A 26,858-nucleotide genomic window follows, 5' to 3' on the forward strand; every position below is an offset into this window, starting at 1 on the left:
ACTGTCCTGTGTTGAGTACACCTCTCAAAACAACTAAATGTACTCATATGAATATGTGAGTGCTTGCTGTTCCATCTCTTCAGCCTGCTGCACAAACCTGCTGGGGGGACGTCCTCAAGGTGAGGTGTGTGTCTGTATCCTCCCAGGCTGTAGCCGCCACCGTAGCTGTAGCTGTAAGGCCTGTAGCCACCACAGATGGAGCTCCCATAGGGGCTGTAAGAGGGGAGAAGGAGCTGCTGGATGGACAGTAGGACTGCTGGACCTTATGAGGGGGCACCAGGGGCGCCATCCTGGGCAGGACAGAAGGGCTAGCAGGGGTAGAGGAGCCTGTAGCTAATCCTAAATCTGTAGATGTGTTTGGTGACAACATAAAGATAGAATATCAGTAAAATCCACCCATAATTCATTGCAACATTAACTGAGCAAAGCATTAGTTCAGAAACGTCATGGAGTCGAGCTAAACCACAAACTGAATGAACAGCTCATAGAGTGGCTCTCTTCCACAGCGTGTCCTTTGTCCTTTCTCCCTCCCCTCAACCCCAACCAGTCCTCAGAGGCTGCCCCTCCCTATACCTGCTTCTACTGGAAGTTTCTTCCAGTTAAAATGGTGTTTTTCCTTCCCACAGTCACCAAGTGCTCGCTCAAAGGGCTTGTTTTGATCATTTAGTTTCCTCTGTATTACAATAGGGCCTCCACCTTGCAGTATAAAGTGTCTTGAGGTGACTGTTGTTGTGATTAACGCTATATAAATAAACTGAAATTGAATTGAGTCAACTTTTCCTCCTGCCTCATCTCCAGCTCTGCTACTCTTCATCTGTACAGACGGTGGAAACACACAATAAATTCACCATCAACCAGCAGCTAGCGGCAACTTTTAGCATGGGATGTTTTCTCACATGAGCTGACGTTATGAACCAGTCAACACACCTTAAATATCCTTAAATATCATTATCACAGCTCTGATTGTTCAGCTTCTCCAATCTGATGACCATATTCTCTTAACCTTAAAAAGATATGTTGATATGTCCAAAAAAGATAAAGATGTGTCAGATTTAATTCCATTTCCTCACTTAAAGTGGAAAAAAGTGTCAGGGTGGGGGGACTGATTGAACTGTGATTGTGGAATTTGCCTCACACAGGTGCGTTCACTGTTGCTTGTTTGAGAATACTGCTGTATATATACAAATGCTGACTGCATAAACAAACTGTTGTACATATATTTTTAGAATGATCTGAATATATTAAGAAAAAGACAATAAAAAACAATGACTTGCAGCATCAAGCGGAGGACTTTAATCTTCTCTTGTTTACGAGTTTGGGGACAGGTGAGCAGAGGACTGACAGATGAAAAACACGAGCTTTCTCTAAGGGTGTTGCCTCTCCCTTAAAGACAGGCTGAGGAGTTCAGTTACTCAAAAGGGGCTCAGAGTAGAGCTGCTATTCCTACACGTTGAAGAGAGGCTGATGAGAAAAGGAGAAAGAGGCCCAGGGCAGACCTAGGACACTCTGGAGAGGCTATATCTCTCAGCTGGCCTGAGGATGTCTTGGTGTTATCCCAGAAGAAGTGGAGGAGGTGGCTGGGGAGAGGGAGATGTGGGCTTCTCTGCTTAGGCTGCTGCCCGGGTAAACCAGTCCTTGATAAGCAGAAGAAAATGGATGGATAACAATAATAAGCAGAAGAAGCTAAAAGACACAAATTTAAAATAAAACATTATTAGTTATTAATTGAAAGATATAATTATTCAGCTATATAATAACTCAGCTTATAAATATATATGTAGGCATTTTTTTGAAGGAAATTATCGGGCAAAGGAACTGAGTTTGTTGGCAAACAGCAGCTACATTTTCTTCTGAACTGACAGTTAGCAAGTACAGAACAAACAGAAATGCAATGAAAATATTTCTGCGGCTTTTATTAATTTCACTTATTAACCAGAACTGCACAAAACAAACAAAAATGCTCAATTAACAGAAGAGAGAGAAATCTAGCGAGACACACTGACTAGGACACGGCCTCAGAGGACCAAACTAGCAGTCAGCCACTTGTACGGCTGTGCAGATAAATAATTAGTTGCTTTTTTATTCCTGGGACTTCTGATCCTCTCCAAATACACAGGGAAGTACCTGATGCAGCTAGTTTTGGGTACTACCATCACCAAGCATTTAAAAAATCTATTAGAGGATAATAAAGTGTTTTCACCAACCAGAAGAAAAACATATTTTAGCGTATAAAATAGCAGTCTCTTCCAAACAAGTCTTTTAGCATGCTGATGTTAAAAAAGATCATGTAGAGTAAGACAGGCATAGAGAACAGCACTGACTGGGAGAGGCTTTGAACAGATGACATACTCAGATCAATTCAACATATAAGACTTTAACAATGCACAAGCATCTATCAAAAACCTATTTAATCTATCATCTGTGATATTATTATATACAATTATAATGTATTGTTCATCTTCCTTAAATAAACAGGCAGCCTTAAGGTATGAAATATTCATTTGTCTACTGTTTCAGTGGCTGATAGTGCCCCACAGGCCTCAATGTGAGTTTGAAGCCATTATAATCTTCAAGTTGTTTAACGATAAACAGATTTTGAATGAAAGCCACGGAACTTCGGTAGCACAAAAAAGTCTATATTCTTTGTGTCCATATGGATCAGTCATATTACCATTATTTCCCCCTAAGGTTGCCAAAAGCACCAAGTTAATACTTGAAAAAACTGCAGCAATACACCAAAATAGAATCAATATTCTGTTTACTTGGTGACAACGCTGCTTTTAGCCTTCAATCAGAAAGCTTGAGTTGGCTAGTTAAGCATCGGGCTAACGTTTAAAGCTTTCACTTTGGGGAAGTAACTCGCATTACTGCTACTGCTGTGTAATCTTGGTTAAATTCACAGCATATTCCAGAAATTACCCTGCAATAACTAACTGTTAGAATAGCGGCACCGTATTGCATCACACTGAGTGCATTTCAATCATTTATCCCGCGAGTTTGCTAGCTAGCAAAATAATAAAAACGATTTTAAAAATTAGCATGTGTAACGTCCACACTGAAGAAAATGATTTACTAGGACTTACGCAAACTCCTCCACAGTGAAAACGTACAAATCCTTCTTGCAGACTCCTTCTTGTATTTTTCGTTTTCCAGCAAACACTCATTAAAACGGCCTCCAGGCACGTTAGTGCGCTCACCCCCGACTTTTCGGGGAGGGGGGGTCACACATTGAAACAGACTGACGTGCAGAGGTACAAGGCAGCCCAGGCAGAGAAATGTTGCTTTTAGACTTTGCCATTTTATTTCTCTATCTGATAAGAAAACTATTCAGTCAGATAGTTATTTGTGGTGAATGAAATACAGTTTCAAGACGTTTTAAGCACCAAATCCGAAATAGAAGCACTACAATATATCCAAGATTTTTCAAGGATTTCAAGCACCCGTACGAAACCTGCATATGCAGTTGATGATTGTTAAAATAAAATAGAACATTTTCATCAATTTCTTGTTTGCTTCGGAATCTACGACATGGCTATATACAGAAAAGCTCGACATGTTATGCAAAAGAAAAAAAATACACGAACAAAAATTCTCGTAATTGTCATTTTCGTAATTTCAAAATTCTCCAAAACTAACATTTTCTTTGATTGACTCATATTAAATTGCCTACGGTCAAATTTAGTGTGAACAATATTACACAAACAAACATGTGTGTGTGCGCCTGCGCATACATTAGAATCACTTTGATCCCTTGTGACGCGGTAGCTTTGCTTCGATCCTTCATGACGTGGTAGCTTTGCTTTGATCCCAAAACCCATAATACGAGCACTCACCCATTATACTTTATGGCATAACGGACGTTGACCTGACACCAACCCAAACCCTTTCCAGATGTTTTCAGAGCATTTTACAAAAGAAACCAAAACAAGTTCAGTTTTGTTTCTAACCAATTCACAGAGCAAACAGACAGATCGTGGCTATTAAAGTCAACAAGAGCGACCCTGAAATTCTGCAACAGGCAAAACTGACCAAAGAACAATTTCAATACGAGACAGATTATCAATCCAAGGAACATGGATATATAAAACCTAAGCGTTTCAATGACCTCGAACAACTACTGAAGGTTAGGCGAGCACCTGAAAATGGTCAACCATTATTTGTTAGTCTAATCAAACAGATGTTGGCCATGTTTCTGAGGTCGGTTTTCTCCTTTTTTATGTTGTTCTTTCAGTTTTTCTCCTGAGATGAGGTATGAAGTGTCTGTGGTGCAGCTGATCTGGTCTGTCTCGAGACAGTCCAGGCTGCACTCACCTGCAACAGGTGGAGACTCACCAGAACATTCAGACCTCACAAATTGTGTCTTTCTCAACTCTTCTATAAAGGGTTTCTCTCAGGAGGGGAAGGCAGTGAGGCCTGGAGGAGGTCCACCCCATCACGAGGGCTGGCTAGGCTTTCGCAGCCTGTGTGAGTGTATGTGTCTGCACGACCGTGTTTATTGTTTTATATATTTCAAAAAGACGCATGTCCTCACATCTGCAGTTTCTTTGGTGGATCTGGTCTCGTCTGTCTTGAGACAGTCCAGGTTGCATCCACCTGTAACAGGTGGAGACTCACCAGTGCGTTATGAACTCTGAATGTGTGTGCAGTGTGCGCAAAAGTTTCCATGTTCGGATTTCTTTGGGGGAGTTTATCTCTGGATGTGTGTAAATGTATGTGCATTCATATGTGCCTGCATGGAGATCTGAGGTTGGCTGGTAGGATGGACCTCTGCGCATAATCACATGTGTGTGCAAGCATTTCCGTGTTTGGATTTCTTTGGGGCGGTCCATTAATGTAAAGAGCGGTGAGGCGGCCCGCTCCCGGTTTTTCCTGCTTTCTTTCCCGCACCTGGATGGCGTCTCAACCTCCTCATGAGGGCTGGCTAGTTTTTGGGAGTTTGTGTATGTGTCTGTACAACTGTGCTTATTGTTTTGTGTATTCCAAACTAACAGGATTATGACATCACATATATTTAGAATCTTACCACCAATTTGATCCTTTGATCCTTGAATCCATAAATAGGGGTGAGAAGCGATGACTTTTAGTCCATTAATCACAGCATTTATGTTCGCAGAATTGAAACGTTCGCCAGAGAAGTATTTTGAAACATCTGGATCCTTTTCGGAGTAACTGTTTACAGATTCCAACATGTCTCAGAGAAAACAACCCTACAGATTTTTAAGGTAAGTTTTCTTTCTTTTTTCTTTTTTTCTGTTGTTCACTAAAAGAAAACGGACTCACACAGGCTCACCTCTACATGGCTGCCGTCTCCTCTAACCCTGCATGTTTCTAATGCAAGTTTTCTCCTTGTTTATGTTGTTCTTTTAGTTTTTGTCCTGAAATGAGGTTTGAAGTGTTTGTGGTGCACCTGGTCTGGTCTGTCTTGAGACAGTCCAGGCAGCACCCACCTGTAACAGGTGGAGACTCACCAGGACATTCAGATCTCACAAGTTTTGTGTTTCTCAACTCTTCTGTTGAGTGTTTCTCTGAGAAGAGGAGTGCAGTGAGGCCTGGTGGAGGTCCACCGATATAAAGGGTGGCCATGTGTGTGTATCTGTTAATGTCTGGATGTGTGCAGACTTATGTGCCTTAGTTTGTGTATGCGTGGAGATCTGAGGTTGGCTGGTAGGGTGGACCTCTGCACATAATGACAACTGTGTGCAAACATTTCCGTTATTGGATTTCTAGGAATTTGGTTTCTTTGGGGGACAACTGCTTAGTGCGTGTCAGAGTATGTCAACTGCTCAGCGCGTGTGAGAGTATGTCAACTGCTCAGTGCGTTTGAGACTATGTCAACTGCTCAATGCATGTGAGAGTATGACAACTGCTTAATGCGTGTCAGAGTATGTCAACTGCTCAATGCGTGTCAGAGTATGTCAACTGCTCAGCGCGTGTGAGAGTATGACAACTGCTTAATGCGTATCAGAGTTTGTCAACTGCTCAGTGCGTGTGAGAGTATGACAACTTCTCAGTGCATGTGAGAGTATGACAACTGCTCAGTGCGTGTCAGAGTATGACAACTGCTCAGTGCGTTTGAGAGTATGACAACTGCTCAGTGCGTTTGAGAGTATGACAACTGCTCAGTGCGTGTCAGAGTATGTCAACTGCTCAGTGCGTGTGAGAGTATGTCAACTGCTCAGCGCGTGTCAGAGTATGAAAACTGCTCAATGCGTGTCAGAGTATGTCAACTGCTCAGTGCGTGCGAGAGTATGACAACTGCTCAGTGCGTGTGAGAGTATGACAACTGCTCAGTGCGTGTGAGAGTATGACAACTGCTCAGTGCGTGTGAGAGTATGACAATTGCTTAATGCGTGTCAGAGTATGTCAACTGCTCAGTGCATGTGAGAGTATGACAATTGCTTAATGCGTGTCAGAGTATGTCAACTGCTCAGTGCATGTGAGAGTATGTCAACTGCTCAGTGCATGTGAGAGTATGACAACTGCTTAATGCGTGTCAGAGTATGTCAACTGCTCAGTGCGTGTGAGAGTATGACAATTGCTTAATGCGTGTCAGAGTATGTCAACTGCTCAGTGCATGTGAGAGTATGTCAACTGCTCAGTGCATGTGAGAGTATGACAACTGCTTAATGCGTGTCAGAGTATGACAACTGTTCAGTGCGTGTCCGAGTATGTCAACTGCTCAGTGCATGTGAGAGTATGTCAACTGCTCAGTGCATGTGAGAGTATGACAACTGCTCAATGCGTGTCAGAGTATGTCAACTGTTCAGTGCGTGTGAGAGTATGTCAACTGTTCAGTGCATGTGAGAGTATGACAACTGCTTAATGCGTGTCAGAGTATGACAACTGTTCAGTGCGTGTCCGAGTATGTCAACTGCTCAGTGCATGTGAGAGTATGTCAACTGCTCAGTGCATGTGAGAGTATGTCAACTGCTCAGTGCGTGTGAGAGTATGTCAACTGCTCAGTACATGTGAGAGTATGTCAACTGCTCAGTGCATGTGAGAGTATGACAACTGTTCAGTGCGTGTCCGAGTATGTCAACTGCTTAGTGCGTGTGAGAGTATGTAAACTTGTCGCGGGGTCCTCTCCGAAACTTCTCCCGAACAAATGCAGGCGTAGTCAGGAAGCATTCAGTGTGGATAGTTTATTCTGCCGGCCTCCCAGGTGCACAAAAGATTTTTTACAAAAAAAATAGAAAACTGACTTAAGTCAACACAAAACAAACATCTATATAAAAAACACAGTCTGCATGTTACCCTCTCTGTAACATCTCACCGAAAAAACCCAGGTAGGCCCTGACAGCCTTCTTTTATACCCCATGGCCCCTCCCACTAGGCATAATCGTCATCTCTTTATTATTTCTTCTCCTCAGCTTATTTCCAGCTGTATTCCTACAATACATATATAAGTAAATACAGACATTTATGGCCAATTCCAGGCAGCCTACAGTGTTTCACAATAACCAAAAAAACAAACAAAAATAATGCAGTTCACGTGACCTTTCAAGCGCGCCCGAACCCACTATTTGAACCCCGGAACACCATACCATCGGCTTGCATAACCACTCGTACAATCGGCGATCACAGCGAGTCTACGCGACCGACTTTATTAAAGGTAAGTGGGAAAAATATGTTGGCCACCCTCTGCGCCGCTCAAAATATACCTCTCACCCCTTTTTGTTTATCTGCCCGGTCGACGAAAAGACACGCAGCCACCGTAATTGTAGAAACTAATGGTGGTGGTGCGTGTATGCGCCCAGATCAGCTGTCTGTGGCCCGGGACATCATCCCCTTCCACCTGAAGGTTGGCGTTGTGCGGCAACCTGGAGAGATAATCTGCCACTACAGTGAGCTTGCCTGGTCTTTGACGGATGGTGAATCTGAACGGCTGCAGTGAAAGGTACCAGCGTGTCAGTCGGCTGTTATGGTCCTTCATGGAATGGATCCAGGTGAGCGCTCGGTGATCAGTTTCCAACTCAAACTCCCTTCCAAGTAAATAATTCCTGAGTTTCTCCAGTGCCCACTTAATGGCCAAGGCCTCCTTCTCCACAGTTGAGTAGTTGGTCTCTCGTGGCAGCAGCTTTTGGCTTAGGTATAGGACCGGAAGCTCTTCTCCAGGGTCCCCTTGGGCCAGCACTGCTCCCAGGCCGCTTTTGGAGGCATCCACCTGGACCAGAAATTTCTTCCTGAAGTCTGGGCTCCTGAGAACTGGGGTCGTACACAGGCAGGTTTTCAGCCTTTTGAAAGCTTGTTCACATTCCGCTGTCCATGTGACAGGATTCCGTTGGTCCTTGCTGGTCATAGCAGTAAGAGGGGCCGCAATAGTTGCAAACTGGGGCACAAATCTTTGGTACCAGCCAACCAGCCCCAGGAAGGGGCTGGTGCGAGGCCGAGGGCAGTTCTGGATAAAATCCACTTTATCCATCTGCGGGCGCACCACACCTCTGCCCACTTGGTAGCCAAGGTAGCGGGTCTCCTGCCGTGCCCACTCACATTTAGAGGGGTTGAGGGTCAACCCTGCCTTATGGATTCTTCCCAGGACTTCGGACAGGTGCTGCTGATGCTCTTCCCAGGTGTTGCTGAAGATCACTACATCATCCAGGTAGGCGGCACTATAGGGGTCACACCCCTGTAGTAATTTGTCCATCAGCCTTTGGAAGGTGGCCGGAGCCCCATGTAGCCCAAATGGCATCACCGTGAACTGGAACAGGCCGGCAGGTGTCCTGAAGGCGTTGTACGGTCGAGAAGACTCCTCCAGTGGCACTTGCCAGTAACCTTTGCACAGATCCAGGGTGGTGATGTACCTGGCCGCTCCAATCTTCTCCAGCAAACCCTCGATTCGAGGCATGGGGTAGGCATCAAACTCTGAAATGGAATTAAGCTTCCGGAAATCAATGCAGATGCGTAGGGAGCCATCTTTCTTGAAGATGATGACCACCGGGCTACACCACTCTGAGCAGGACGGCTCTATCACCCCAAGACCAGCATCTTCTCCTGTCGCAATTTATCCACTAAGTGTTGTGGAACCCGGTATGGACGTTGGGATGTCCATCCTTTAGGCATATCACATGTTCGACAAGGGTGGTCCTGCCGGGGTTAACTGAACACAGAGATGGAGTCTACCGAAGGATTTGGAGTAGCTCAGCAGCCTGCTGTGGGGTAAGATGAGTCAGCACCGGAGACATTGGATCGGCTCCCTGCTCGGGTTCTGTCTTCCCTTCTCTTGGCACTTCTCTTGCCATCAGAGCTTTCGCAGGGGCCTGGTGGGCACGCTCTTCCCATTCTTTCAGGAGATTCACATGGTAAGTCTGCTTCGGTTTCCTCTTTTCAGGAAGATGAATCTCATAGGTCACTGGCCCCATTCTGCGAAGAACCTTGTATGGCCCTTGCCATTTCGCCAGAAGTTTACTGTTGGCTGAGGGGAGAAGTAACAACACCTTTTGACCAGATTGAAATTCACGTTGCCGGGCCTATTGGTCATACCAGGTCTTCTGGCTTCGTTGAGCGTCTCGCAGGTTGACCTCGGCCTCTTCATGGTATCTCCCCAACCGATCTCTCATTTCCAGCACAAATTGCACCACTCCTTTATCATTTGGAGCAGAAGCAGGAGACTCCCGACCCTTCCGGAGGAGATCCAACGGCCCCTGCACATCCCAACCATAGAGTAGCTCGAATGGTGAGAAACCAGTGGAAGCCTGGGGAACTTCTCTGTACGCAAACAGCAGGAAGGGTAGCCACTGGTCCCAGTCTTTCCCAGTGTCTGACACAAACTTCTGCAGCATCCTCTTCAGAGTTTGGTTGAACCTCTCCACCAACCCATCTGTCTGTGGATGGTAGGGTGACGTCCTGATGGCAGAGATGCCTAGCTGGTTGTGGAAGAGCTGCATCAACCTAGAGGTAAAGTTAGTCCCTTGGTCGGTCAAAATCTCATCTGGTATCCCCACCCGGGAGAACAGCTGTACCAGTGCACGCAGAACATTGGGTGCCGTGAGCGCACGCAGAGGGAAAGCTTCTGGGAAACGAGTCGCATAATCACACACCACCAAAATGTACTGATGACCCCGACTACTTTTTACCAGACGACCCACAATGTCCATAGCTATCTTACGTAAGGGGGTGGAGATGACCGGAAGTGGCTGTAGCAGGGCCCTGTCAGACTTGCGAGCTGGACAGGTTTTCTGGCAGGTAGGGCATGTACGGCAATATTTTTGTATGTCTGTGTACATTGACGGCCAAAAGAAACGTGAGCTAACTCGCATATAGGTTTTTTGGCAACCCAGATGACCTGCCCAGGGGAGGGTATGTGCTAGGTGCATAATGAGGGGTCTACAACTAGAAGGTATCACAAGCTGTTGGTGGTCACCGTCAACAGCATACAACACATTTTTGTCAACAATGAACTTCTCTTTCCCTCCCCATTTTCCAGTTTCCCCTTCAGTCACATTAGCAAACAAAACTTTCAACGTTTCATCCTCCCTTTGCAACAAAGGGATATTTTCTGGTACATCGCATTTCATGCTCTTTGTGTCCGGCCCCTTTGACCATAGCTGCTTCTCAAAGCGGCGTTGGCAGCGGGATTTTCTTGGCCCATTAGTGCCACCCTCACACAGACTACTGTCAAAGTCTGGCAAGGGTTGGCATCCAGCCTTCGCCTGGGCTCTAGTGACCACTGGGCCAGACACATTTAATTTAGCATTCCCCTTATCCCCCACATCAGTCTCTGTCCACTGTTCTTCTTTTTCTTGCAGCAAGTCTATGAGTACAGGCAAGTCCATCCCCAGAATAACCTCTACAGGCAAGTTCTTTACCACCCCAACTGACAACAGGTAGGGCTGTTCATTAATAGTCACTGTTACCTCCACTTTTGGGTATGGATGTTTATCACCATGCGCACATAAAACTTCTTCCTGTCTGCTATAGTCCACACTGTTCACTGGTACCAAACTATGCTTAATTAAAGACATAAAACTACCAGTGTCCAGCAAAGCAGTAGCCTGCTGACCATTGACCTTTACTTTTTTATAGCGTTGCACATCCACTGGCTGGACCCTTGTGGGCTCCATCTCCAGCCGGGGTGCATAGCAGGCACCAGTGACTTTAGCCTTCCGGATAGGGCATACCGAGGCTTTATGACCTGGCTGCTGGCAATAATAACAAAGACAGTCCTTACCCGCTGCTCGTAAGTTTGATGCCTTGGGGTTTTCTGGTGGCTTTGGGTTGCTCTCCCTCTTCAGAAGACCCGATGATGGGAGTGGTGGTCGCTGTGGCGTCCCAGATGAGCATGCAGGTGGTGCTCCTTTACGCGCATTGAAGTACTGTGACACCAGCTTAGCAGCAGTCAGTCCATCTGCTGGCTCATGCTCCCTCACCCTGGTCCTCACCTCCCCTGGAAGTACCCGGATTAACTGCTCCAAGATGATAGCTTCTCCCATCTCTTCTTTAATATGCTGCTCTGGTCGGATCCAGCGCCGATAGAGGCCCTTCAGGCGATAATAGGTCTCAGTGGGGCTCTCACCAGGTGGAACTGTATTGGACCTTAACTTCTGCCGATACGTCTCAGAGGAAATGTCAAATTTGGTTAGCAACGCAGCTTTTAAATCTTCATAACGATTGGCTCTTTCTTCATCCATTGCAGTGTAGGCCTCCAACGCCTTCCCCGATAGCAGTGGAACCAGACGACCGGCTCATTCACTCTCTGGCCATTTCCAGGTTTTGGCAACTCGCTCAAAACTCCACAAATAGTTCTCAATGTCTTCCCCCATCTGAAAGGGTGGAATTTTCGGCCCAGCAGATCGCATCCACTTTGAGACTGACTGGATGAGGCTGTTGGTCACTGCTTTTGACTGAAGAGAGGGAACCTCCTCTGGGGGATCCCGGTATCCTCTTTGGTGTGCAGGTGTAGGCAGTACCATTCTGGGGCTGCTTGCTGTTGCGGTGCTTGGCGTGGCCGTTGCTGCTGTGGTGCTTGCTCCGGCTGGTGCTTGGGCTGGGCTTTCCTGACCAGCAAAATCTGAATGCAGCTGAGCGTTGGGAGGGGAAACAGTCCTCAGCCCCCTGAGTTCTGCCAACAAAACCTCCTCTCTCCTTTGCTGTCCCGCCAGGAAGTCCCTCATCATCGCATTTCAGCTCTCCGTTTGGGTCACGTGCTGAGGTTGAAGCTGTAGGCAATGCTGGACCAATCCTGCCAGAAACCTCCTCCTCCTCCTCTGCTGAAGAAGACGACGCCGGTACTGTGTCCCATGCCAGGTCCTCTGCTGTCTTCTCCACTGGAAGCTCATGCTGCTGGGACCGCAGCCCTGTGCGCTTAACTGGGAGGCGCGTTTTCCTCTTCCGACTAGCCATCCCACTCCTGACACCATATGTCGCGGGGTCCTCTCTGAAACTTCTCCCGAACAAATGCAGGCGTAGTCAGGAAGCATTCAGTGTGGATAGTTTATTCTGCCGGCCTCCCAGGTGCACAAAAGATTATTTACAAAGAAAATAGAAAACTAACTTAAGTCAACACAAAACAAACATCTATATACAAAACACAGTCTGCATGTTACCCTCTCTGTAACATCTCACCGAAAAACAGCCTTCTTTTTTACCCCATGGCCCCTCCCACTAGGCATAATCGTCATCTCTTTATTATTTCTTTTACCAAACACTCTTTTCTCCTCAGCTTATTTCCAGCTGTATTCCTACAATACATATATATGTAAATACAGACATTTATGGCCAATTCCAGGCAGCCTACAGTGTTTCACAATAACAAAAAAAACAAACAAAAATAATGCAGTTCTCGTGACCTTTCAAGCGTGCCCGAACCCACTATTTGAACCCCGGAACACCATACCATCGGCTTGCATAACCACTCGTACAATCGGTGATCACAGCGAGTCTACGCGACCGACTTTATTAAAGGTAAGTGGGAAAAATATGTTGGCCACCCTCTGCGCCGCTCAAAATATACCTCTCACCCCTTTTTGTTTATCTGCCCGGTCGACGAAAAGACACGCAGCCACCGTAATTGTAGAAACTAATGGTGGTGGTGTGTGTATGCGCCCAGATCAGCTGTCTGTGGCCCGGGACGGTGTAACTCCGTCACTTACGCTTAGTGTGTGTGAGAGTATGACAACTGCTTAGTGCGTGTCAGAGTATGACAACTGCTTACTGCGTTTGAGAGTTTGACAACTGCTTAGTGCGTGTGAGAGGCAAAGAAGCCCCCCAGCCAGGCTGAGAGGACCCCCAGAGCCCCAGCAGCCACGGTCGATTACAGCGCCGGTGCAGAGAGCGCCCGCCGAGGAAACACTGGAGATATGACACAACAGGATATATACAGGGTAAAAAGATAAAATAAATAAGAAGGGATACAATATAAATGTAAATAGAGTAAGAAGATAAAAAATGAATAAGAATAAAATCGATAAATATTACGTAAAACCTAAATTAATAAATAGAATAACAGGATAGAATAAATAAGCATAAAATAAATAAACGTCAAGTAAAAGCTAAATTAAAAAGTTGGATCTTGAGCCTGTTCTTAAAAACATGTACGTTCTCTGCGGCCCTGAGCTCCTCCGGCAGGCTGTTCCACAGATGAGGACCACACCACTGAAACGCTGCCTCTCCGTGAGTATGTGTCCTGACTTTGGGAACAGTCAAAAGGCCATGGACTGGCAGCCTGTCCAGGGTCTACCCCGCCTAAAAAAACAGCTGGGATAGGCTCCTGCACCCCTCCGATCCTTATGATGATAAAGTGGCTTGGAAAATGATTGAACAAAAAATAAATAAATAAGTTTTTGATGTCACAGAATAACAATGTAATGGCATTTTGTTTTGTTTTAACAGATCATGGCTCAGCAGTGGACTGTTGGAGAAGTATCTCTTTGGCTTGGGGAAAATGAATTGGCAGATTATCAACAGGTAAATGGACTGGTTCTTATATAGCGCTTTTCTACTCTGTCCGAGCACTCAAAGCGCTTTATACAGCTAATTCATTCACCCAATCACACAAGCACTTCTAAGCTTTAGTGCTAAGTATCTAACATTCATACACATTCACACTCCGATGGATGCATCGGAGAGCAACATGGGGTTAGTATCTTGCCCAAGGATATTTGGCATGCAGACTTGAGCAGCCTGGGATTGAGCCACCGACCTTCTGGTTAGTGGCTGATCCGCTCTGCCACCTGAGCTACAGCCACCCCAGGTCTTTGTAGGTGAGCATTTCTATGGATGTGCCATATCAGTGTCCACGGTGCTCCACAAGAAAACCAACATATGAAAAACTGCTGAAACATCAACAGATATACCATGAAAGTAAATGAGGATTCTTCATTGTCTGCAGACTAGAAGACTGTCCCAGAAAGTTTTTGTCTGTGAAATCTTTGAAAAATCACATAAGGAAGAAACATAAATATCAGAAACAAGGATTAGAGTCTGCCCCAGACTGTGACCCTGTCATCCAAGAAACTGTTGAATTTCCCCAATCATCTGAACGAGCTCTGAGTGAACTTATAGAGAACTTTACATGGGCCAGTTACACCATACACTGGTGTGTTTATACCCAAGCTGCATTTTCTGCTACATTATCCTCGGCTCATCCTTGATTATGGGTCACTCCGCTCTCATTGGTGCATGAGGTTTGAAGCCAGACATCAATTTTTCAAGACAGTAGCAAGAATCACCAATAACTATATTAATATTTGTCAGACTTTGGCAAAGAGGAATCAGCTTCGTCAATGCTGGGAGTGGCAGCCTGAATGGATCATCAGGAGCGATCATACACAAGCAGCAGTTAATAACTTATCACTTCAAGAACTTCCAGTGAACTTGCAGATTTGTTTGCAGAACTTGGAGACAGCCGTTACTGTGGATGAGAAACTCTGGACGAGTAAATGCATCATTTTAAACTCTGTAAAATATGCAGTTGGAGATTTCTTCATTTTGGAACTTGTGCATGCAGAGCAAATTCCACTGTTTGTAAAAAAAATAGTCCTGATTGTGTATATCAGGGCAAAATGGTTTCTTGTTGGAAGACTTTTTACAACACTGGAGTTTATAAGACACCTTCAATCATACCACATCAGAGAGACTGATGATCTGTTGATATTCAAGCCTGGGGATGAGGTAGACTTTCATGCTTTGGACGCATACAGATGTGATGGTCAAGACTTCATTACACTGATCCACCGACCTTTTAAGGCAGTTCATACCAAAGTTAGGTAAGATACATCCTAAACCATGACTTTTTAGTTAGGAATTGTCAACCACTGTTAAAATGATTTTAACCACTTTTTGGCTATTCCACATGTCTGTCATCATCTACAGTCACTAATGAACGCATAGCTGTCTTTTTAGTAATGTTTTATGATATTTTTATTCTTTATCTTCGAACATGCTCATTTCTGTTTTGATCGTGTCTTATTGTTTTTCTGTGACACAGACAATGAAATCGATGGATCGACTCTTCTGCAGATGACTGAAAGAATGAGTGAGCGTCTTTTTCCAAAAGTGAAAGACCAAGTGAAATTTTTGTCTGCTGTAGAGAAGCTGAAAGAGTGAGTCTTAAGTTGACTGGACATGATTCACTGAATTGTACATTCATACAATTCAGTGTTTCCCCTCCCCTAGGTTTACGGTGTTGGAGGGTGGGGGGCAAGGGGTTGACGCAAGCCCTGTACTGTTTCTCCAGCGCTGATGTGCATCACACACCCATTTACTTTCAAAATTGAAATGTCACAGCCACTCTTACTCTCTGTTATGATTCTGTTTCTGTAGTTCAGCAGCTGTTATTGTACGTTTTAAATATGCGGATATTCCTGATGCAGGACACAAGGACACGCATATTCATGTCTTGTAACAAACTCTAAACATACTTCTTACTTCTTCTTGCAGTGGAAGGCAACACAAAGAAAAGCATACTGTGTCAGCACTCCAACCTATGTTTAACTGCAAAGTGCAGTTTCCTCCAGCTGTGCTCACTGCGTTGACCAATAAAGATGCAGCACTAAAGTCACCCACCAAGAACAGACTCAAAAACATGCTTGTTCAAGCTCTGTTTGACCACTTGAGTAATGAGACAATGTAAGTCTATATATAATTAAGATTTGATTCATTTAAAATACAGTATGTACATCAGAATTTAAGTTCATCATTCAAAATTTGCAGGTATCCCTCTCATGTGCAGTATGTAGAGCTTCTGAGGACTGTCCTTCTGAGTTTTCCTTTCTTGAAGGAGAGTTATGGCTCTGGATATGTAAGTATTCCTGAAAAGCAAACATTGATAAAATTGTCCAACAAATTGTCTTTGAATTGCCTAATTATTGGCTAACGAGTGTAACATGCTAACATTTTCATTGTTACATATTCAGAGGTTATCTGTTCCCTTGTGGCCACTACAATACAAGTATTAGTATTGTGATTTTTGAGGCAGATCTCGTCCAGTATGGTCAAACAATAAATAAAATATCAATTGCTCTTTTAAATTAATTAATGTTTCATTTCTCTGTGAATTCTCAAGTGAATGGTGTGAAATTCAGCATTATATTAGCTCTGTTTGCCTTTGTATCAGGATAGTGTAGTTTTTGTATTTAAAAAATTAAATTTGAAAATAGGGCAGGGATAGCTCAGTAGGTAGTGTGGTTGCCCCATGATCGGAAGGTCAGGGGTTTGAATCAACTGAACGGCTACCCTGAGGTACCCTTGAGCAAGGTACTGTCCCTACACACTGCTCCCCGGGCGCCTGATTAGTGGCTGCCCACTGCTTCACTGAGTGAATGGGTTAAATGCAAAGAGAGAAATTTCCCTGTGGGGATCAATAAAGTATACATTATTATTTTTATTATTAAAAGGTAGAGGTATTAACATATAGACTGAAAGATCATGATGAGTATGCTTGTAGGACATAATGCCATTGATACTTTATCTAATCTTTATCTACCTTTTATAGTGTATGTAGCCAATCTAAGGTGCTCCAAACCTTTATATCATGTGTTCGATCAACTCCTAAGAGTTAAAGAAGAGATCTGTAAATAGGAACTAATTAGGTTATGACATGATTACAGCAAACCTACCAGCTTTATGTCACTCAAAGTTTTCTGGTAAATGTCTTGTATAAAGGGAGGACCTAGTTGCACCTATTTATGAATAATTAGTTACATTTTTATCGTTTGTAGGATGTTCTGCATGAGTCTCTCAGGAACAAGTTTAAAAAGGAAAGAAGACCACTAGTAGACGTAGAGGAAATTGAAAAAATGAGACAGAAATACTCAGTTCCAAATTCAGGAAGAAAAAGATCATCAGATATCCAGCCCTGTATCCTTTTGAAAAAACCAAGGCAAGTTAAATATGCTCAATGTTTGTTTGCCATTTTAAATTGTACATAAAAGTTAAAAGTATTGTTTTGGGTTTTTTTCTCTCAATATTTGCTAAACTTTTTAATAACCAGGATATCAATCCTCTTGACGATGGGGAGGATGAAAGTAGCACCGACCAACATGTATCAGTGATTAAGCAAGAGTGCCAAAAAACTAGGCCAAATGTGGATGTCATTCGAACGCACCTCAGGAAAATACAGAAGTACAGAACACACTACGTTCTTCAGCATACTACTGAAGAGGTTCTACGAGAATTCCCATGTCTCACTATCCCTGTTGTGGTAAGTGTTTTATCAAAAACTGCAGCAAAAAACAACAATAACAATAGTGCACGGCAAAAACACGAATATGTACTGATGTGCTGCACATTTATATAGACTTCTAATAATCACGTACCTACAGGACAGGCAAAGTGACTGAATCAGCAGATTTATTTCATGAGTAATAAAAGTACACTAACAGAACACTAACAGAAATTGCAACATTGACTATGTCTTTCTCTTTGGTTTTATTTTCATGCTACAGGATAATTTTGGACCAATCTGATGCCAATGATAGTTTTTTGGGAAGAATAGTCTAAACATCCCTTTTGCACAGCAATGTGTACTTGAGAATTAAAGTAAACAAATGCAAAATTATAATTTGTTCTCTAATGATAATTGATGTGTGAAATAATGATTGTTCTGGTTTGCTATATAATGGTATATATTATGGTACAAAGCTAATATGTATATGTTTATCCTTTATTTTAGCTTCTTGAAGAGGCTTCCATGTTACTTAAAACTGATGTGGACAAAAAAGTAATCCGAGGATTCAGTAAGTTGGCAGCGAAGCTTGTGTCAATAGCCCCAGACAGCAACCTTAAAAGCCTCTGCTTAAAATCTGTTGATGAGAGCCAGACAGACACTGAAAGAAAAGGTGAGGGCACTTGGCAATAATGAGCAAAAACATTTTTAACTCCTATCTCAGATACCACTTTTTAAGGTTTCACATACAGCACATTAGTAAACACAGTGTCCCTTACAATATCCACGGACGGACGGAAGGACGGACGGACTGAGTGGCTGGCTGGCTGGCTGGCTGGCGGAAACGACAACATAACATCAATGACACGACAAAGAACTGGTGAAACCGAGGAACTTAAATACACAGGTTGAATGATGACAATGATTGGAAACAGGTGAGTACAGGGCTGAACATAATCTGACTAATGACACAAGCTGACACGGTGAACAAACAGGAAGTGAAACAGGCAGTGGCAAAATAAACTGAACATGAACAAAACTGAAAGCACTGGGTCGATGACCCAGGAACCCTGACAGTACCCCCCCCCCCCAAAGGCCGGCACCCGACGGCCAAAAGAAAGAAAAACCAGAACAGGGCGGGTGGAGGGGGCCCAGGACGGAGGGACGGAGTCCAAAACAGAAACAGTTCAGGTGGGCGGCCACGTGGCCGGCGGCCGAGACGAGACGGTTCAGGAAGACGGCGGCGGCCGCTGAGCTGGTCCGGTGGGCGGCCGCGAGGAAGGCGGCGGCGGCCGCGAGGAAGGCGGCGGCGGCCGCTGAGCAGGTCCGGTGGGCGGCCGCGAGGAAGGCGGCGGCGGCCGCTGAGCAGGTCCGGTGGGCGGCCGCGCCGGCGATGACGTCCAGAACGTGGCTGGGGCGACGGCGCGGCAGCCGCAGGACCAGGCAAAGCAGAGGCTGACGCCAAGGCTGAGGCTGGCCCAGGCGAAGTGGAAGCTGAGGCTGGACCAGGGGAAGCAGACGCTGAAGCTGAGGCTGAGTCTGGACCAGGCGAAGCAGAAGCTAAAGCTGAGGCTGGCCCAGGCGAAGCAGAAGCTGAGGCTGAGTCTGAGGCTGGCCCAGGCGAAGCAGAAGCTGAGGCTGAGTCTGAGTCTGGACCAGGCGACGGCACGGGAGCCGGGGGTGACAGAGCCACAGCTTTAGGGCCAGCGGGCGCGGAAGCCCCTGGCTGGAGACAGGCAGGGCCAGCGGGCGCGGAAGCCCCTGGCTGGAGAGCGGCCGGGCCAGCGGGCGCGGAGGCCCCTGGCTGGAGAGCAGGAGGGCTCACAGCTGGCTCTGGGTGCTGTGGCTGCAGGTCCGGGAACTGAACAGGGTGGTGGATGAGTGACTGAACTGATTGGACTGACTGGACGGGAGGCGACTGGACTGACTGGACGGGAGGCGACTGGAGAACAGGACACTGAGCTACAGGGGACGACTGGACTGACTGGACTACAGACTGGACAGACTGGAGGACGGGAGGAGACTGGAGGACAGGGAACTGGAGGACAGGAGGAGACTGGACTACAGGGGACAGGAGGACAGGAGGAGACTGGACGACAGGGGACAGGAGGGAAGGCTGAACAGCAGGTGAGGGAACTGACTGGAGTGAAAGCTGAACAGCAGGTGAGGGAACTGACTGGAGTGGGGAAGCTAAGGGATGAACAGAGGTTGGCGATGCTAATGGCTGAGCTAACGACAGAGTTACCGAGGGGGATAAAACTGCAGCCTGGGCTAATAAGGCTGGTGCCTGAGCAGGGGACACCTCAGCTAGCCTAACCAGTGATAGTGCCAGGGCGTGGAAAGCTGAGTGAGGAGGTGGAGGAAGTGGTGAAGTAGCAGGTGGACTGGTTAGCTCTTTCAAGCCTCTAGGGAGGTCAGGCTGGGTTGAGGCTGCCCTCAGCCTGGGCGCTGGGACAGGCACGGGAGGTGGCTGGACACCAGTTACCCCCCACCCGGGAAACAAGAGCGGATGTGGAGGTAGACTGCGTCGCAGCTGCCTTCTTCCTAGGAGCTGGCACAGGTGTGGGTGTAGGCTGGGCCCTAGCCATCTGAGGTGGTGAAACGGCTGAAGGGGAAGGCCGAATCTGGGCCGCCGTGCTGGTGGGAAATGGCTGAGTAATGGGTGTGAAAATAGTGACTGGGTGTGTGATACAGGCAGGTTTATCTGGGATTGTTCTGGTCCTTCTGCCACCACCATTTATAGTCTTTGGAGGAGCAGAGCAGAAAAACTCTTCCCAGTCTACAGAATCCTCCAGGAGGGAAACATCCCATGAATCAGAGATGAGTCTATTAGTTAATCTGGGTGAAGAGTCAAATGAGGAGGGTGGAAAACAGTTACCGGAACTCACCACCGGGAGTTGCTGAAAATAGTCCGTGTTATGGCGGCGTGTGCCCCGCTTTCTCCGGGAAGAGGAAGCGGGCGGGGTACACAGCCGAGCCTCTGGCGCGGGAGCCTCTGTTGAGCCGAGGTGGGAGGCATAGCCGCTGTGCCGTGGCGAAGTGGAGGATCCGGCAAATGAGGCAGGTGACGTGTGAGCGAGGAGCGGATCCGCGAGAGGGGGAGCCGCCGAAGCGCGGCGCGAAACGCCCACTCTCCGCGGCAGATGCTCCGGTGCATGGGAGGTAGCAGGTGGGTGAACGCGGCGTCTCCGAGGCCCGCCCAGAGCCAAGCGAGTGCCCTCGAAGACGTGCTCTCGCTCCGCGAAGAGCCGCTGTCTCTCCTTGAGCTTTTCCGCCCACAAGGAGAGCGCTGCCTCCTGCCGCTCAAAAAGGTCCGAGTCCGCTGGGTTCCAGTCGTGTCTTCGTGGCACGGGTCATGTCATTCTGTCAGGCGTGGTGTGGAGGCGAGGAAGAAGGAACCCAAACGCAGGACTCACAGGTAGGTGAAGACTGGTGTTTATTGTGATGGCGTGAGCAAACAGAACAGAGGTAGGAAATGGCTGGCTGGCTGGACGACTGACTGAATGAATGAATGAAGGAAGGAAGGACGGACGGACTGAGTGGCTGGCTGGCTGGCTGGCTGGACGACTGACTGAATGAATGAATGAATGAAGGAAGGACGGACGGACGGACGGACGGACGGACTGAGTGGCTGGCTGGCTGGCTGGCGGAAACGACAACATAACATCAATGACACGACAAAGAACTGGTGAAACCGAGGAACTTAAATACACAGGTTGAATGATGACAATGATTGGAAACAGGTGAGTACAGGGCTGAACATAATCTGACTAATGACACAAGCTGACACGGGGAACAAACAGGAAGTGAAACAGGCAGTGGCAAAATAAACTGAACATGAACAAAACTGAAAGCACTGGGTCGATGACCCAGGAACCCTGACAGACATTTCTCCTTTCTCGTCTCTGCACTGATGTACTTTAAGATTTAACTGATACACCCTCGATGCTATATATATCTCTATGAGGATTTTCAGTCATTCACACAATGTTTATCCCAAAAAATGTTCAGTGGCAGCTAGACTTGCTCTGCAAGTTCTTTAGGACTCAAATTATTTAAAGCTAGCAACTTACAGAACTGAACAACATTTTGGGGGTTTTGTATAAATGCTTAACATTTACACTGAATTACACTGAAAAGTTAATTAGGTATACATTTACTGCACTAATGCTTATGTTCTGCAAGACATTCAACTCCTGATGAAGGTACTCATATGGCCTTTACTGCTTTGTATTAACAAAATTGGCCAGAAAATATTTACATATTTCTCTTTATTTTCCAGGTCAGATAGTAAACACAGCTGTTCTTCTCCTGCCATCTATTTTCAAAGAAAATGCCGCTCATCTCTCCGTCATAAATAAGGTAAATTTAGATTTTTTTTGGTATGGTGAGGGGGGGTCTAAAACTAATCCAGTATTTTACAGGAGTTTCATACTTTCATTGGGACACCTGTTGTTTATGCTTATTTAAACTATACTCCTCATTTCAAGAATTTAATTTCTGTTTCAGGATCCACACAGCCCAATACCTACAATCGTACTCAGCAGCAGTGACAGCAAGCCCTTGAGTGATTCAACTGAGGGCAATGTCCAGATGGATGGACAAAAAATGATTCTGGACAGTGGGGAAATTGACATTTCATTGGCGATGGGTATTGTCTTCTCCCTGTACCATAACTACAATGTTGCCTATCCAAGTGAACTAAAAAAGACATTTTGCTTTTTGGAGGCATTTGTTCTCAACTTGGGAACTCTGACTACACCTGTACCAGTAGCTGTGCAAAGAGTGGCAAATGCATTAAATATCTCCTAGATTGCCAGCATAGTGCAGGTGAGAGACTGAAATTGTCCCAATGTGGACTAACAAAGGACCATGAGTCCCACATTAAACTTAACTTACATAACTTAAGGCTGCAGTTCATTGATAATTTAAATAAAAAGATTGTTCTTGAAATAGTTTTACTGAAAATGCAAACATGCTGATGAAAATGTGTTGTTTAATTGTCTGTTATGAAAGTATTGCTATTTCTAATGTAATGATTGTTGTTTTATCTATAGTATAATATTTATATGTATTTATTTATAGTATAGTAAAGATATTCAATTATTACTGTTTAAATGACTTATATGCTATTATTAGTAGTGGTGTTGTGCTTAGCGTTAAAATGCCTTTTTGTCTTTTTCTGTAATACAAAGTGCCAATAAACCATTAATATATGTCTATGTGCTTGTATTTATTTTACCCTACTCTAGTTAATTCAATTTAAGATGCATTTTATTTTGAAAGATTTAAAATGGTTCTTTAAAGAACCACTCAGAAAATAGTTCTTCAAAGAACCATTAAAAAAAAAGGTTTTTTGAAAAACCTTTAAAGGTTCTTTAAAGGGGATTTTTTCAAGTTTTTGTAATGCGACAGGTTAAAGAATTAACATTCAGCTTACCCTCTGAAATGTCAGTGTGCATCTCAGATGTGTTGTTGTCATCAAGGATGATGTGACGTACCAGCCAATCCATCACCGCACCCAGCTGCAAAACTGTGACTCAATCTGCTGTGGTGGCATTAAAGTCCTGCCAGTTTACAGCGGCTGATTTGGTCCCTAAAATCCAGAGAGTAATTATTCATGGTAAGGAATTCATGTGGACACTAAGCGTGTGGGCAGGCAAGGACATTTAAACAGTGAGGCTGATGACCTACCATTTCTTCGTGTGACTGTTTCTGGTCTAAAAGGGACTCCAATACCAAAATCGATGAATTTGACACATAGAAATGCTGGATGATCAGGCGATGTGTCAAACACAATGTTTTCTGGCTTATTGTCTCGATGGTAGACACCCTTGGATTGCATTTCAGTGGCTGCATGTACCAGCTGTCTCATTATGACCAGACAGACAAATGAAAAATACGTTCAAATAATCAGATTTACATTGTCCATTAAAGTTTGCCATATATGTTATCTTGCCACTCGCTGACCTTAACCTCCCTCTCGTGCACAAAGGTTCTTCTGTTTGCCAGGTAGACTTCCAAGTCTATGTTTTTTTGGCCTTTCAAAGACCATGATGAGTTCGTCTTCCAAGTCATACCAGTCGTTTTAAGCGGGCGTCACATTGCTGCTCGTAGCCTCTGGTCCTGCCCCCACTATTATTAGCAATGCCACCTCCTTGGGAATCTCGGTCATTTTACCATTAAGAAGCTTGAGAAACAGAACATCGAGGTCAGTGTTCAAACATTAGGCTGTTTGAGGAACACGTTGGGGGAAAACAACAGAAAAAGACAAACATTTCTTACCACTGGTAAGTAGCTGACTAAAAACTGAGCAACATGCTTAATCACCACCTGCATTACAGAGAAAATGTGTTTTAGAAAAAGAGAACAGGAGGAACTAGAAGAATTGTAAAGTGCACACATAAGAAGCCATACTGGGAAATTGTCTTCTCTGCGTTTTCCAAAGAAGACAGTCCCAAGGCCTCCTTCACCCAGCTTATCCTTCTCTTCGTATTTTTCTTCAAAGTCCTCTACAGAGAGACAAAACAAATTGAATTTAACAGGTAAAGGAGACTTTACTCACCTAGATATTTACGCACACCCACAGCACGTGGTGTGGTAAAGGTCGGCCAAGATTTTGACCACATGTCAGAAACTGGATCAAAATTGGACTAAACTCACTTGAACTCTGACTTTGTCTGCACTTAGAACTATCACAAGACATTAAAACAAAACATCGGGCATTGATGACATCACAGGAATCTAACATTCTAATCTATGCAAACTGTCTCCATGGCTACATAATATCAAATTAAATCATAGCAAAGGAGTAAAAAGCAGGATCAGTCTTAGGGTGTATGTTACATGTTTGCCAGTTTGGATGAGTGAGTGCAATACTTCATCGGCCTGTGTTGTAGCAACCTGTTGAACCTGCTGAGAAACTTTTCTTTGTCCACTCTGCCCCAAACTTCACATGCTCCATAAAAGTCGAGGCCCAGAGACCTCTGCATAGTTATTAGCATTAGGTTATCAGTATCATCTGATATATATGACATTTACAGTACAGTACTCACACATGACATAGGAGGAATAAATATGAACTTTTTGACATAAATTTGATCATATGAAATTGGATTTTTTTTAAATATGAAACTTTTTCCTTCCGTCATACTTCAGAAATATAATATATTAAGTTTTGAACATTTTAAAACATTTAGGTTTGCTCGTTGCATTTATAAGATCCTACATGGACGTGCTCCACAATCATTGGTCAGTCATGTTATCAGTGGAAAACAAACCTGATCCTCTACTAGAGGCGATTGTGCAATACCTTTTAGACATAACACTCAGCAAACAGTTATTATCAGTTAAAGTCAGTGAGATTTGGAGTGATACATGACACATGACGGAATAAGACACGCAGACTTAGCATGACGAACCGACGAGGAACACGTACACTGTGAATACATACAGAGGGAAAAAAGGACTAGAGATGAGACATGGACGTAACTAAACACAAACAGAACATGATGGCTGGAGGGGAAAACACACGTGACAGAAGGAATGGGTCACAAGGGCAAAACATGTAAACGAGAGGAGGAGACGGGAGAAAAAGACATTACTGAAATACATGAAGGGCCAGGGCTGGGGCAGCCAACCAGTCACAGACAAACAGCCACATTTTTTACTGTGTCACCGCAAAGAGCCACATCATACACCTGGGCACACATGAACATCACCCATCCCTTCCTCTGTCCTGCGTTCAGTTTAGGGTATCAAGCTCAGGACCCTAACCCCATCAGGCCGGGGTCTTTGTGTGGAGTCTGCATGTTCTCTCCAGCTTCCTCCCACAGTCTAAAGACATGCAGTCAGTGGGGATTGGTGTGAATGGTTGTCTGTGTGTTAGCCCTGCCACGGGCTGGCGACCTGTCCAGGGTTGACCCCGCCTCTCGCACTATGACAGCTGTGATAGGCTCCAGCCCCCCACGACCCTGATAAGTGGAAGAAGGTGGACGGACTTTGATGACCTCACTGGACGCCAGGCAACTTCTGAATGGATTGTTAACACTGGGCCACTCTACATGCCTGTTTCCAGTTATCGTGTTTACAGACACAGTGACACCAACGCTACCAAACACAGAAGCTGCTTGGCAGAAGTTTTGTCACATTATTGTAACTGAGAAACGTCACAGCATTGCTCACAATGTGAGGGCGGGGCTGCAATAACCCTGCTGTGCTTTCTAATGTTTCATATTAAGACTAATCTGTGTTGACCTTTCTCTGATTATTGTTTCATAATGAAGAAAGGTCAGATATTACCAAACACATATGAAAAACTCATCTAAACAACATGTAGTGTAAAAATAAATGTCTTGGAGACAGCAGCTAATCAGATATTTTAATTGTCGGGTTTGGATTCAGCACATTAAAATAATAAGAAACAGCACTTTATATGTGAAACAGTCGACTTCTGAAAAGTCCAGCAGAGTAAGACAAGCAGGTGAACAGCAGCAGTATATCATGAAGCCTTTTATGGGCATGTTGGATGACAACAGCCATTTTTATGTTTCCTGTTCTTGTATAATTTACCAAGAAACAGTTGCACAAATGAACCAGAGAAACCCACACAGTGTTTTGAAATTGAGCTGCAAACATGTTTTCTTTTATTAGCACGTCAAGCTTCACCCTGAAGACGAGCACGAGCTGCGTCTGCTCACAGAGACTCGGAGATGTGATTGAAAGCAGCTGAAGGATGGTTTTGGTTTATTTTTTTACAAATGAGATGTTTTTCTAATTCTCCATGTAACTTTGCACTGTCCACCGCTGTAACAAAACAAATTTCCCACGTGTGGGACTAATAAAGGTTTTCTTATCTTATGTAATTTGACATATTTTGTTGTTTTGTGTGTGTGTTTGTCTGTGTGAAGTTTTGATGTGTATCTGAAAAACACAATTTTGAAAACACTGGAAAACCTCAAGACATTTTTTCCTTGACTTTCTATGCAAACAAAAATTCCCACCAAGGCTTTTCAGTGTGAAATTTAGTGTGTATAGAAAATACCTGTGCCAGGTTGTCACCATCTAGTGGTGAACATGGCCTTACCACTACATCAGGTGAGTTTTTCACTGTGCACAGTGACACAAAACTCATTTAACAACACAAACTATTTAAAAATGCATTTTAAAATGACGTAGGCAGATCAAGGCAATGTTACAGTTTCAGTAAGAACTGAAGTTTATTGTAATCCTTCAATTATGCAGGGCGTCACACTAA

The 26,858-nt window shown here is 44.8% G+C and overlaps 2 protein-coding genes across 2 annotated transcripts; one reads left to right on the forward strand and one right to left on the reverse strand.

The window, feature by feature from the left end:
* Positions 1-9,467: 9,467 nt before the first annotated feature.
* On the reverse strand, positions 9,468-11,627 carry LOC148094619 (SCAN domain-containing protein 3-like). The gene is made up of 2 exons (XM_087837431.1): positions 10,503-11,627; positions 9,468-10,175 (listed from the first exon to the last, which is right to left on the reverse strand). The coding sequence occupies exons 1-2, from the start codon at positions 11,625-11,627 to the stop codon at positions 9,468-9,470; spliced, it is 1,833 nt and encodes a 610-aa protein (XP_087693557.1).
* Positions 11,628-13,830: 2,203 nt separating this feature from the next.
* LOC148094620 (sterile alpha motif domain-containing protein 3-like) lies at positions 13,831-22,509 on the forward strand. Its single transcript, XM_087837491.1, has 10 exons — positions 13,831-13,902; positions 14,189-14,198; positions 15,425-15,539; positions 15,877-16,065; positions 16,150-16,237; positions 17,157-17,321; positions 17,429-17,638; positions 18,110-18,275; positions 21,885-21,964; positions 22,112-22,509. The coding sequence occupies exons 1-10, from the start codon at positions 13,831-13,833 to the stop codon at positions 22,412-22,414; spliced, it is 1,398 nt and encodes a 465-aa protein (XP_087693617.1). The 3' UTR covers positions 22,415-22,509.
* The last annotated feature ends 4,349 nt before the right edge of the window (positions 22,510-26,858 follow it).

Source organism: Neolamprologus brichardi, unplaced genomic scaffold (assembly GCF_056152115.1).
Source record: "Neolamprologus brichardi isolate AB-2024 unplaced genomic scaffold, ASM5615211v1 NODE_ptg000033l+_length_6344489_cov_1, whole genome shotgun sequence".
NCBI lineage: Eukaryota > Metazoa > Chordata > Actinopteri > Cichliformes > Cichlidae > Neolamprologus > Neolamprologus brichardi.